The sequence below is a fragment of the Typopeltis vanoorti genome, chromosome 1 (assembly GCF_054136105.1).
Source record: "Typopeltis vanoorti isolate ZY-2024b chromosome 1, IOZ_Tvanoo_1.0, whole genome shotgun sequence".
In the NCBI taxonomy this organism is placed as follows: domain Eukaryota; kingdom Metazoa; phylum Arthropoda; class Arachnida; order Uropygi; family Thelyphonidae; genus Typopeltis; species Typopeltis vanoorti.
The window spans coordinates 41,841,467-41,855,558 of record NC_143549.1 but is presented as its reverse complement, the minus strand read 5'-3'; the positions used below and the strand labels follow the sequence as shown (position 1 = coordinate 41,855,558).

The 14,092-nt window shown below is 36.1% G+C and overlaps 1 protein-coding gene across 1 annotated transcript in view; it reads right to left on the bottom strand.

Moving 5' to 3' along the window:
- Positions 1–14,092, bottom strand: part of LKRSDH (lysine ketoglutarate reductase/saccharopine dehydrogenase) — a 363,892-nt gene that overhangs the window by 311,836 nt on the left and 37,964 nt on the right. Inside the window, exons 5-7 of the mRNA XM_090398943.1 lie at positions 12,463–12,615; positions 2,469–2,615; positions 2,284–2,362 (exon numbers count right to left, since the gene is read on the bottom strand). Of these exons, the coding sequence (XP_090255069.1) occupies positions 2,284–2,362; positions 2,469–2,615; positions 12,463–12,615 (379 nt within the window). The remainder of the gene's footprint in view (positions 1–2,283; positions 2,363–2,468; positions 2,616–12,462; positions 12,616–14,092) is intronic.

Sequence of the window (14,092 nt, the reverse complement as noted above, 5' to 3'; positions counted from 1 at the left end):
ATCAAGATGGCTCAATCAATAGGTTTCGAAAATGTCAACAAAGAGGATGTAAGAAATTTTTTATTACATGCAGAAGATGATGGTTTTTAAGTGGAAGATTTAGATAAACTTGTTAGCAACAAAGCCGAAGAAAATGAAGACGAAATTAAAGAAGTTCCTACCGAAAAAGTATTAGCAACCAAAGATTTAAAAAGGTCCTTGAATGACATTGAAACGTTTTAACTTTTTTCAGTGAAAATGATCCTGATTTAGGAAGAAGTGTTATTGTTAAGCGATCAGTGTTAAATGCAATAAATCCATATAGGCAATTGTTAAATGAAAGAGAAAAAAAGCATAAACAATAAACTTTAGATTCGTATTTTAAAATGTCATGATTTTATCTTTGTTTGGTATGTAATATTGACTTTTTTTTTATTTAATAAAGCTTTCTTTTTTCAAAAAAAAAAGTCTTTCGTTTTCTTTAAGTATGAATGTATCCCTATTATGGCCATAGTATTTTTACCTCTGAGAATGAAGTTTCACTTAAAGTAATTTCGTGGAACGCATCCTATTTGTTAATTGAGGTATACCTGTAATCAGCTAACACCTTTTATTCTATTATAGTGAGGAAGCAAGGCCTTTTAACTCTGTCTGTCTTTGGAGACTGAGTGGGCAATTCCGTCTCAACTGGTAGCCAATCAGAGATAGGCAAACAAGTATTGCCATTTCTTGGTACCTAACCCTAACAGGATATGTTACTGTCTGAAATAATGTGTATTCTATGGTTGGTTTTCTTGATTTTATGGGACAAAAAAATGGAGTTTCTAGGAGAAAAAACCTTCTTGCCTGTGCTAGAGAATAACTAACTCGGGAACCAATTGAAGATAGGCTTAGAAAAATTCCTCCAGTCAGTGACTAGACTTGAACTTAAGTATATCTTCAGATAGTGTAGTGCAGAGGATGCAAGAGCCACTTCCACTGAGTTATGCAGGCTGAAATGACACATTCCTATCCCTTATGTGCATGGCATTAGTGAATGCATAGCAAAAGTTTAAAATTTTGTTGCCTTTTGCCCCATCACAAAAATCTTCCTTTCCCACTTCTCCTAGGAGCAAGCTTCCACCTCTCAATTATTCAGGCATCTACTAGATTCCTTGATCTTGTGGGACTTGAAGCGCATGCTGTTGATGTTAAACATAGAGTTCATTGGAACAAGACAAGAGTTCTTTATAAAAGTCATTTCCTCATAGCTTTATAAAGAAATATTTGAAACTTTACTTCACTGTCCTAACCTTAAACAGATCCAATGGTCTAGATCTATCCCCTTTGTATGAGATAGGAAAGATTAGCTAATTTAAAAAGTACTAACTTTATTTTGTTTGACTATATATTCATTAATTACTCATTTTTGAACCAGTTCATGGTTTCTACATCGCACCAGAAACTTGGTGACTGAATTTTCATGTTAATTTTAGTTAGGGCTGATTTATGTATAATGCTCTATCTCTTCCTTATCTACATGTCACGTAGTCATTTTATGAGTAATGGGCCATGTAGATTTTACAACACTAAGTGCATGTCTTGAAATTCAGGTGTCAATCAACCATCAAACTGAAATCCTGAAACAGATCTACCTGCAGGAAGCACAGTTCTACTAATATAGTATGTGACCCAACACTTTACTGTCCAAAATGCAAGATCTTACACCTTTTAACATTAAAACCTGCTATTACATAACATAAATACACACACACGCACACACTCACTCTAAATATACTGTGGATGTTATTTGAACTAGGCAGCTGGGATTGTAGTCCAGCATGCTGACTTCTCTCCTGTGGAGTAATGCACAACCAATTTCCCATATGTTGTCACGTTATAAGAATGCTAAGTGGGATAATCTAAATGCCCAATTTCCTTGGTTAGGCTACAGTCTTTTAATTCAAACATTTGCACTAAATATATTGCTAAAACAATTCTTAGCGCAGAAACATGCATTCCTCAATCTACTTCAAATTCTTATCCTTTATCTAAGCACACAGATATGTCAGCTTATCTAAACACACTTTGTTCCTTCAAGAAGCATGCTATGATAATGTAACAAGAGCAGAATCAAACATAATACAACTGACTTTCTGTACCTTTACTAGGTAACATTCTAAGTGCCTTGGAAGGTGCAGTTATTATATTTATGGAGTCTACTTTACCTTCTGATTTTCTTTCTATTGGTAATTTACAAATCATAGAAATCAAGTAAATATCTTGGATGCATAAAAAATATTTCATATTTAAATTCAAACTTACATCCATGCTCAGCTACCTGGGCAAGATCAGATGGATTAACATATTCATAGGGTAATTCTTGAAACATTTCTTGTGCACCCTGCAATATAAACATGTACATGTATTAAAGTCATACGGAAGACATTTTATCATGATAAAAAAAAAATTTAAAAAAAAGTCAGTTTAGTTAGAAACATTAAACTCACTTGAGATACATTTCCAGATCCTGTAAAAACAAATGTAAGTGGTCCAATAGATCTGGGCATCATTCCAAGTGCTATCTCATAACCAGCATCTCTAATAGCTTGTCTTGCCATTCCACTATTTCTGTAGTTATGTGCAGGACCTATATGCTACAAATGATAATTACATTTTTTTATTCATCCAAAAAATACTGTAAAAATAAATTTTACAGTATGAGCATAGCTAATTTTGGTAAAGTAAGCTAATAAATTCCATGGCATTAAATCAGAGGCAGACAAAGGTTTGTCTGCCACTAAATAAAAATAAACATTTTTCTAGGCCTTTTTTATTTTTTTGAAGATCTAGAAGAAATTGGCTTTTAATTCCACATCTCAGATAAACTGATCATACATACTTATGACAATATATATACTGCTTGAAAAGAAGTCAACAAACAATACAGTTTGAGGAATAAACAGCTTCAGCACCCACCTTAATGAGATGTAGGACTTCCTTTCACTGCAATGACTGTAGCAATCCTATGGGGCATACTTTCACATAATCTGCCCCACAACAGTCCAGGAGGTCCTGGACTGTTGTGGGGCAGATGTGCCTTAACCTCATCCAGTGCCCCAGTTCATCCCACAGATGTTCAATAGGTTGAGATCAGGGCTCCGTGGAGCCCTGATCTCAGGTGTGGTGACATTCATGTCCACAAAACATGCAATTATAGCAGCAGCCCCATGACACACAGTGCATTGTCTCACTGAAAGAAACAATGACAATTTCAATATTCAATGGCTATTCTATAGTCAGATCCATAGAAATGTCACAAAGCAGGAAGCATCATATTGTCTAGAATATTCAGATACCACTTGGAGCTCAAGGTTCGTGGCACCACAAACAGAGGCCCAATGCCAAACCAGGAAAAATAGGAGCATGCCTTGAAATTTGGCATGGTCCTATTTTTGGTATATATGGACCTATACAGGGTGATTCAGAACTCTTGGGCCAAACTTTAAGGGGTGATAGAACACACCCAAACAAGCACTTTTCGTCATACAATGCATGGTCTAAACTCAAGTGGTGAAGCGCTAGGGCAGTGCTTCGCAAACTTGTGAATGTCGGGGCCCCCTTTGGAAAAATTAAAATATTTCATGGCCCCTCGAAAAAAAATCGTAATATAGACATATTATAATATTTATTGAATTTATATTCAATAAAAAACATACACAGCAAATATCACAAAAATTAAATGCAAATATTACAATTTTAGCATCTTGCATACACATTTGAAATGGCACATTATCTCATATTTTTATATAGATAGTATATTGTATTGTACATTTGCAGTACAAGCACATGAAACATAAAACGATTAGTAATAAAGAAAGAATTAAAAATATAAAAGAAGTTTAATAGTAATTTAATGTGATGGATGCGTTTCAATACTGCTACACTAATATCAGGTGAAATATTTGAAACTGCAATGCTTAGATTTCTGCTTTGAAATGAAACTTATGTGAATAAGCATATATTTACTAATATTCATTAAGCGCCGAGATACGCAGGAAGCAAAATTTGTGAACGCACACCAATGTGCGATTTTTTTCCATTAAAACATCAAAAAATAACAAAGAAATAAATAATAAAAATTAAATATGTTTCTTTTAAGATAAAAAAATCTATTTAGTCTTAAAACATTTTAAATTTGTTTTCATTATTTCACAGCCCACAAGGGGGTCGCAGCCCACAGTTTGGGAAGCGCTGCGCTAGGGGTTAGCAACTACTGTGTCAGGAAATGAAGAAACAAGAATGACAGAGGAGATTTGAAACAATTGCAGAAATTACAGAACATAAATTAAAGAATTTTATTGAACAAATTACAGAAACTACTCGAAAGAGCGACTGCCAAAATTAATGCAGGCTTCACACCTTCGACGTAGCGATTGGCATACATTGGCGAAAACACCAGACATTTCTCGTGCAGCGGCAATAGAAATCCTGGCAATAAGGTCCTCACTGGAAAATCGATGGGGCTATTGTAGATCAGGCTTTTCATATGACCTAGGAAAAAGTCCAGACATGAGAGATCGGGCGATTGTGGCGGCCAAGCGATGGACCACTCGACCAATCCATTGTCCTGGAAATGTTGCATCCAAGGCATTCCACACATCCATGCTGAAATGGGATGGTGCTCCGTCGTGTTGGAACCACATGTTTCAATGTTTGCTGGAACAGGGTTCAGTAATTCTGGCAAGATCTCTTGTAAAAATACGACGCAAGTTTTCCCATTCAGTCGTGCTGGCAGAAGTATGGGCCAATCAAATGGTCATGTAGGATTCCAGCCAAAACATTTATGGAGAAACGCCACTAGTATGAATGTAGACGTGTGGCATGCAGATCTCTGCCCCCCTCGCATGATAATTGTGGGTATTAAAAATGCCCTCACGTGTAAAGAAGGTGCATTCGTCAGTGAATAAGATATGTGCATCAAAGTCCAGCTGCACTGCAGTCTACTGCAGGAACCACTGTGCAAAATCCACATGAGGCCGGTAATCTACGGGTGTCAAGGCGTGCACCCTCTGTGCATGGTAGGGGTGTAATCGTTCATCTCGTAGAACTCACCACCGGTATTTGGAGCACACATACGGCATGGGAAATTGTTCGCGTGCTACATTTGGAATGATCTGCAACCCTACGTAGAATTTCTTCTGTAACACGTGGCATCCTCACACTCCTTGCATGCTGTGTATCCTGCATGCTGCTGACAAAGGAGCCCATTTCGCACAGATATCAGTGCAAATGCTGAAAGGTTTTACGATCAGGCACGTGTCTGGCCAGAAAGCACTCTCGGTACAGTCTTTGGGCTTCCCTCGCATTCCAGTCTGCAGCTCGGTAAACAAAATGCATATCAGCATTCTCCTGATTTGAAAGAATCCATCCTTTTTGCACTCTGCAGTAGAAATAACGACTGCAAAAACCAGTGCTTATAAGTGTTCACTGGAAAGTGCCCTCTAGCGGTTCACCGCTTGAGTTCGGACCATGCATTGTATGACGAAAAGTGCTTGTCACCCTGTATATGCCTTTTCCAGATCTACAAAAATTAAGTACAGAACCTGGCTTAATACCACTTCTCAACTATCTGTCTTAAAGAAAATCTGATCTTGGCACCCAACTAGTTCTGCTCCAAGTTTTTCTTCCACAATCTTTCTCAACCTCTTTTCAAGTATGCTTTCATAAGTCTTACTTGGAACACTTATTAGAGAAATTCCTCTGTGAACTCACATTCAGTTTTATTTCCTTTGAGAACCACGAGGCTCTACTCCAATCACTGAGAATTCTGCCTTCTGAAAAAGGTTTTCTGAATTATGCAGTGCATGGCCACTGCAAAACTTTTTTGCCTCCAAACTCCATCTAACTTTCCACCTTTCAAGTTTTTGAGGTTGTTTTTTACCTCAAGTATTGATATGTGCTCCTCTTTGCATTCCTCTTGAAAATTTTCTAGTATGGTTCTATCACTGCTTGGTTTGTTTAATAGTCATTCAAAGTAATTACTCCATACATCTAGGATGTCCCTATCTTCAGTTTTCATGTCACCTTCATCATTTTTAATTCCTTATATGGTACCCTTTCCTCCATTTCTAAGCTTCTTCAATAGCTTAGAAATAGCTTCTTCTCCAGAACATTTTGCCACCTTCCTGATATTTATTTTCTATATTCTTAGCAAAGTCTTCCTATGACTTTAGTTTAACTACTTTTACACACTGCTTAGGTCTCTTACATTTTTCTCTGTATTCTTTTAGGGCATGAGCCAACTTATTTGCTAAGAACCTTTGGTATGCTTTCTTCTTTTCCAGGACTACTTCTTTAACTTCTTGTGTCCACCACGTAGTTCTTATTTTTCTCTTTGCAGATAACCTGTGGCTAACTCAGCTCATCAGATCACTTGGTTACTAAAAAATACTTTGATGAGCAGAGAAAGCAAATTATTGTTCCTCTTTATCGAGCCTTGATAACACCCCATCTCGACTACTGTGCCTAGATCTGGGCACCCAGGTTTCTTCTTGATGGGAAGGAGGTAGAGAAGATCCAGAGGTGAGTGACCAAGATGATAGCTAGTCTATGGAATGAACCTTATGAGAACAGGTTGAAGAAACTTTTTTTTTTTGTTGTTCAATAATCTGTAGAACATTCTGCTGCATTCCTGGTATTTATCTTCTATATTCTTACCAAAATCTTCCCGTGATTTTGTTAAGTTGCTTTTACACACTGTTCTGCTGTTTCTTACATTTTCTTTGTATTGTCTCTCTCTTTCTCTCTGAACACACATACTGATTTACTTGCTAGCAACTTTTAACAAGCACACACTCTTCTTTTATATGCCTGCTTCTTTAACTTTCTGAATTCACCAAGGAATACAGATTTTTCTATACTTGCAGATAACTTGACATGAAATTTCATCATAATGTACTATAATTTTGTGTTTGTTTAGGCCAATAAAAATACAAATTGGTCAGTAAATCCCAAATTGTCAGCTCATTCTCATTTGTTCAATATCCAGGTAGATACTTACAAAGAGGATGCATCACAAGAAAGTAGAGTTTGGATATTAGATCAGACTCCCAGATCAGTTCTCCAAGAAGCTAAATGGAAGTTTCCTCCCTAGCTTTAACTTACTCTCTTATTCAATATAAATTTATTCAATAGATCTCTTACCATATACAAACTTTGCTAATTCTGTTATCTATTTCCATATCTAATTTGCTATCTTCACTAAAAATTGCACTTAAATAGCTGAAATGTTTTACTTGTTCTATAGGTTCTCCATTCAGAACATACATGATGTTTTTATTAAAGTTCCTGCCTATTTTTATAGTATTTCTTTTCATTGATGATTTTCAAACCAAATTTATTACAGTAATTCAATTTAGTTAAGGAATTCTGAAGATACCTACTGGATTTATTTAGAAATATAACATCATCTGCATAAAATAAAGAGCCGAGATCTTAGGTTTAATACTACCGTCCTTCATGTGATCCATATAGATGATGAATAATAATAGAAATAATGTCCTGATTTAATTTCGTATTAAATCAGGACATTATCTTCAATTCTAACTGCTGAATACACCTCAAATGCAGACTATGTATTGCTTGATATAATGTACTATTTACATTGTACAACTGTAGCACATTGAACAGTTTTTTCTTTTAGCACCTTGTCAAATGCACCTTCCAGAACCACAAAACTTAAATACACATACTTGTTATATTCCCATGATTTTTCACCATTTGCCTTAAAGTGAAATCTGATCTTGACAACCACTATTTGGCCTGAAACTGGCTGGCTTGCTCCTCTCCAAGTTTCCCTCACACAATATTTCTTAGCCTATTTTCAAGTATGCTCAAATATAAATTTTACCAGAACTCAGTAGAGAAATTTTTCTGTAATTCTTACATTCAGCTTTATTTCCCTTTTTAAAAACTATGAGAGCTCTATTCCAGTCACCTGAAATTCAATCCTCTGGCCTCCATATTTCAGTATTTCTGATTGAATATCATCTACTCTCTAGCTGGCTTTCCACATTTCAGTTTTTGATAGTTTCTTCAAGTATTGATATGTACTGCTCATTACATTCCACTTCAAATATCCTCCACACTATGCTGTCACTGTAGTAGAGGATACACTTGCTTCATTTATTATTTTTTTTTAAATCTAAGACCCCCTCCCCCATGGAGTCAAAGACTCATTTAGGAGGTGCCTTTTTTTCAAATTCTCTGCAGACACACACTCTCAGGTAAGGTATTCCAATCATTCACAACTCTCCATGCTAAAAACCTGCTTTTCGCTCCCCTGCCCACATCCTCCTTATACAGCTTTGAGGGATGACCTCTTGTTCTTCCCCATCTTCCACCATTTTATGAAAAACCTCTTCAACATTAATCCTATAGCAACCCCTTACCAACTTATACGTCTTTAACATATCATCCCCTCTTTCTCCTATCCACTAGACTCTGCAAATTGCATCTTCTCAACCTTTCTTCATATTCAACATCCCAAAGATCAGAAACTACATTAGTCAATTGCCTCTGAATCCTTTCCAAAATCACTTCATCCTCTTGAAACAAAGGTGATCAAATCAGTGTGCAGTAGTCTATATGTGGCCTAATCAGAGCCTTATACAATGGAACCAGAAACTTCTTACAAGTCAGTGTCCTTTGCACCATTCTCAGGATTTGTTGTGTTGTCCTCACAATTTTGGCAACATGTCCTCTAAATTTCAGATCGTTATCCACAATCACCCCAAGATCTCTTATTTTTTCCACCTTCAACAATATATCCCCACCAAGCTCATTTAGCAATCTTTAAAAGAAATTACTGCAGACATCTAGAATTTCTTCATCTTCAGTTTTCATTTTATCTTTATCATCTTTGGTTCCTTTTACAATATTCTTTTCTCTTTCTATTCTTTGTTCAATAGCATTCAGAATATTTTACCTTAAAATACCTTTCTGATATTTACTTTCTATGTTCTTACCAAACTAAATTCCATGACTTTTGTTTAGCTACTTTTATACAATGCTTTGCTTTCTTACATTTTTCTATGTATTCTCTCAGAGCACATGCTAACTTACTTGCTAGGAAGATTTGATATGCTGTCTTTTCCTTGAATTTCTCTAGCTTCTTGAATCTACCATGGAGTTCTAATTTTTCTATTCATGTAAACAACCTATCACATGCCTCTCTGGCTGAATCAATGTTTCCTTCAAGATCTGCAACTGAATATCCAATGCTTGGTTCTTGTTTTCAAACAACTGAATAATATTTGTGTGTTTAAGTCTACAGTTCATTTCTGAAATCTGCTTAACTTTGATTCTTTTGAAGACTTTTCCTTTTCCTCATAGACATTTCCTTTTCAATATGATCAAAAGTCATGAAAAAATTAAAGAAATTAAAACAGGACAAGAAAAATTAAGCCAAACAAGAAGCAGGAAAACACTGAAGTAAGGTAACAATGAATAATTATGCTAACAATAAGGTAAGTCAGTCAGAACATAAGAAAAAAAAAAGTAATATCATACAGTCAATCAATCATGAAATTTATGCTTGCTGAAGGAGTCATTAGTACAAACTTTCAGGGATCAAAAATTAAAGATACTGCAAATGTACATCTGCCATATCTTTAATTTTTGCTGAAAGAAGAGTAAAGGGGATGGTGGTGGTGCGTATTGGAACTAATGATTTAAGTACTGTAGTGTCAGATAATAAAATAGTATCAGAGAGAGAGAATAATAAAGATCTGTTGGAAGAAGCGAGAAAGAAAAGTGAGTAAAAACTGTAGCTTATACATATACAAGGGTTGTTTGAAAAGTTTGGTAAAAAAATAAGTAAATACATTTTTTTGGAATAAAAGCACCTTTATTTCTCAACATAGTCTCCATTGAGGTCTACATATCTGGTCCAGTGAGTTTTCAATTTTTTCATCCCATCTAAAAAGTAGGATTTTTCAAATTGTGCAAAATAGTCATTGACAGCCTTGATGACATCCTCATTCGAAGAAAATTTTTTCCCACCAAGCCGAATTTTTAAGTTTGAGAAGAAGAAGAAGTCATGTGGGGCCAAGACCATAGAATATAGTGGATTTGGAAGCAATTAAAACCTCAATTCGTGCAATTTTGCCACTGTGATGGCCGGTGCATTGTCTTGATGAAAGAGCACTTTTTTGTGCACCAATCTTGGCTGTTTTTTCTTCAGTTCTTCTTTTAAATGGCCCAACAGTGATGCATAACAGATTTCTATTATTGTCTTACCCTTTTCCAAATAGGGTATCATGATAATTCCTTGGGAATCCCAAAAAGCAATGGCCATCACCTTCCCAGCTGACAAAACGGTCTTTGCTTTTTTTGGTGCTCTTTCACCAGGCATTGTCTACTGTTTTGACTGCTGCTTGGACTCAGGTGTGTATTGGTAGTGGATCTAAGTTTCATCTACGGTCGGGAATCAATGCAAAAAATCCTGCGAACTGCAATTAAACATCACCAAACATTGCGTTGAAATGTCTTTTCATGTCTTTTTGATCGACAGCAACAATCGTGGCACCCATCATGCACAGCTTTTTCATGCAGGATACACACACAACAGAAATGAGTTAAGGAAGGCTATGATATATATATATATATATATATTATTATTATTATATAACACCTTCAGGGAGTCCAAAGACTCATCGAGGGAGGGCACCTACTCTACAACTCTCCGTCTCCACCACTTCACTAACCGCAACTAGCTTCATCATCTACACTAACGCCATCTAATGCTGACCCCCCCCCTTACCATTTTCAAAGACAATCGCAAATATCCATGCCCATGGCAGGATTCGAACCCGCAGCCTTTTGGCTGGAGGAGGATACGCTAACCACCAGACCAACCAGGCCTTGTGTGTGTGTGTGTGTGTGCGCGCGCGCACACACACACACACACACACACACACACACGGGTTTGAAAAGTTTGGTAAATTTCCAGATGGCAACACAATTCATCATACTAGTGTTGGCACATATCATCTTTTTCATGACCTCTGGCAAAATTTTAGCCACGTGAAATGTGTAGTTCTTATTTGGCAAACATTTAAATGACCATGTTCACATTTTTCATAAAAATAGGGAAAAACAAGTTTTGTGCAGTGATAAAACACTTTTATTTGAAGAAGTGGATTGGTGGGCAGATCAAATCCATGTTAGATGCAGTTCATGGGGACTCTGCACCAGCATCAAAGACTGTTTATTTTTGGATAAATTAGTTTAAACATAGTTGTAAGTCCATTGAAGATGACGTGCACTCCATATGCCCAACTGAGGTCACTACGAAGGAAATGATTGACAAAATCCATGGTATCGTTATGGAAGACCGCCGAGTGAAAGTGTGCGAGATTGTAGAGATTGTAGGCATCTCAACTGAAAGGATGTATAATATCCTGCATGAAAAATTGCACATGAAAAAAGCTGTGCATGATGGGTGCCATGATTGTGTAGATCAAAAATGCATGTGAAAAGACATTTCAACTCAGTGTTTGGTGATGTTAAATTGTAATTCGCAGGATTTTTTACATTGATTCCTGACTGAAACTTAGATTACACAGTCCAATCAATTTGAACAAAACTTCAGCTAGGTTGGCTTGACTTTGTGTCTTCATCCTGGGTAATGACTGTTGCTTGGACGAAGTTACGGTTCTTGCTATAGAAGTTTCCAAGAAAGTTAGGTTCACTTTTCCGTCGGGAACTGCCGAAGTCACCGCAATGTCCGTGGGTAACTATGCTCTTCTAGCACGTCCATGCATCCAAACTAGAGTTCCATCGAATAATGGCCTCTCCTCCACACCTGGAATCCCGTTCTCCAGGAAAGGGCAAAACTTGGAACCAAAAATCGAGAACCTTGCTAGTTCAGCTCAGTCCTCTTTTATATTGTCATTAATCCTTTGTTACTGTGATGTAGTTTCCAGGATTATCTGCAAGCATGATGACGTCACTTTGGCACCCTCCATTCGTGGATGCATATTTTTATGTTCACACGATCTTGCGAACTTTTGTTTTTGCTTTAGTCATAGTTCTAATCTGGGGTAATCCTCTTTTTTTCCCCGTTTTACATAGAATTCAATGGGAATTAAATTATGCATTTTTACAGCAAAAATTATTACATTTAATTTATTACAACATAAATTCTATTTTATATGTTTGGAAACTTCTGTAAAATTAAACTCGAAAATTAGTTTAATTTATCGTGAGAGATTTTACATGATCATGAGAAAGAAAATTAAAATGCTACCAAAATCTAGCACTAAAATTTTCTTTAATATATCATTTCTGATATACACTGCATGACATTCCCACTTTAGCATTACATGTTTATATTTAATTAATTCATAATTTTGCAATTCCCTGCAGAGGAAAATAATTCTGAAACTATATGAAGACTGCACAACACCAATTATTTTATGAAATAACTAATGTACTTACCATAAATGGAGTGTGATGGCCAAGTGCAAGGAGCCTTAAACCTAGTCCATGTAGTATATTAATTATTCCAGCCACACCTGCATATTTTCCAAATGCCACTACACGCTGTCCCTTATCATCCACTAATTTTTCATAATCAAACAAACGAATATTCTGTAAAAAAGAAACTAAACATTATACATATGAATTATCAAGAACATGGACAAGCACATTTTTAAGTATTATTATCAGAATTCTTGATATGTCTTATACCTAAATTATAGTTTGCCCACAGATTCGAGACCCTTCGACGCTTCTGCGCATGTCAACAGGAGGAGAATCCATTCCGATAATAGGGAATCAGTCCGTATTGTGGGATGAGTTGTTTATTATTACACGTCGGAAAATTAACTTCTCTTTTATGATCATTGTAGTTAACTATGTTGCTTGTATAACAGTTGGAAAATTTTACCTATAAAGCACATTATTTCATGTGTTGGTGATCAATTCGTACGTCCTACATTTCTTTCTCCCCTTCAGCATGAATCAACTATTCTTGGCGAGACGCTAAGCAAAGATCTACAAACTGTGGGCAAATTATATTGTGATGTTTATTATTGTAAAGTCTAAATTACTGTTATGTGAGAAATGGTCAGAACGAAGAGAGAAGCACATTATAGCAGAGAGGGTAAAGAATGATTGTGTTGATGGGATGGTCTCAAAGAGTGGAGAATTGTTATGCTTGTACACTAATGTACAGGGTATCAGAAATAAAGGGTTTGAGTTTGTAGCATTGATTGGATCAGTATGCCCATAGATAATTGGCATAAGTGAGACCTGGTTGACTGAGGATGATTGTATTCTACTTGAAATAGTAGAATACAGAATTTTCCAAAAAGATAGAAAGATGAAGGGTGGAGTGGTATTGTTAATGGTAGCAGAGGAATTGTGTCCTTCAAGAGTGGAAGTGAAAAATACTAGTACATGTGAAGATTTTGAAGTTGTTTGGTGCGAAGACGATAGGTCAGGGAATGTAGAGAGCATTGATTGTGAAATGTTTAAACAAATTAGTTGGGCAAGTAAAAGAAAGATGATCCTAAAGAGAGATATTAATTATAGGAAATGTTGAACTGGAAAGAAGAGCTAGTATGAATTTATTGAGTTTCTGTGGGATAACTATCTAAAACAGCATGTGACGAAGCAACACGAGGTTTAGCAGTTAGATTTGGTGATATCCTCCCTGGATGTGGTTGTGAATAATGCATCAACACCACTGCCTGTTGGTAAAAGTGGTCATGAGGAATTGGTTCAAAAGGTAGTCAAACAAGAAAAGTTGTTATCAAGAAAGTCTATATGTGGAACTATACAGTGGATGTTATCAGAAGCTCTCTTGTCAACTAGCACCAATACATTAAGTTTGAATCACGTAGAAAAGATGCTGACAGTGCATAGGAAATGATAAGGCAGTACACAATGCATAATTGCATACCAAGAGTTAAGCAAATAAACAGAGTAGGAGTAAGATGAATGAATGGTGAAATCAAGCAAGCAATGTTATAAAGCAATTATTGTGGAAGAAGTACAACACATACTGCAGTGAACAGATGCATGAAGAAAAGTGACAAGCATGGTTAAAAAAGAAAAAGTAGAA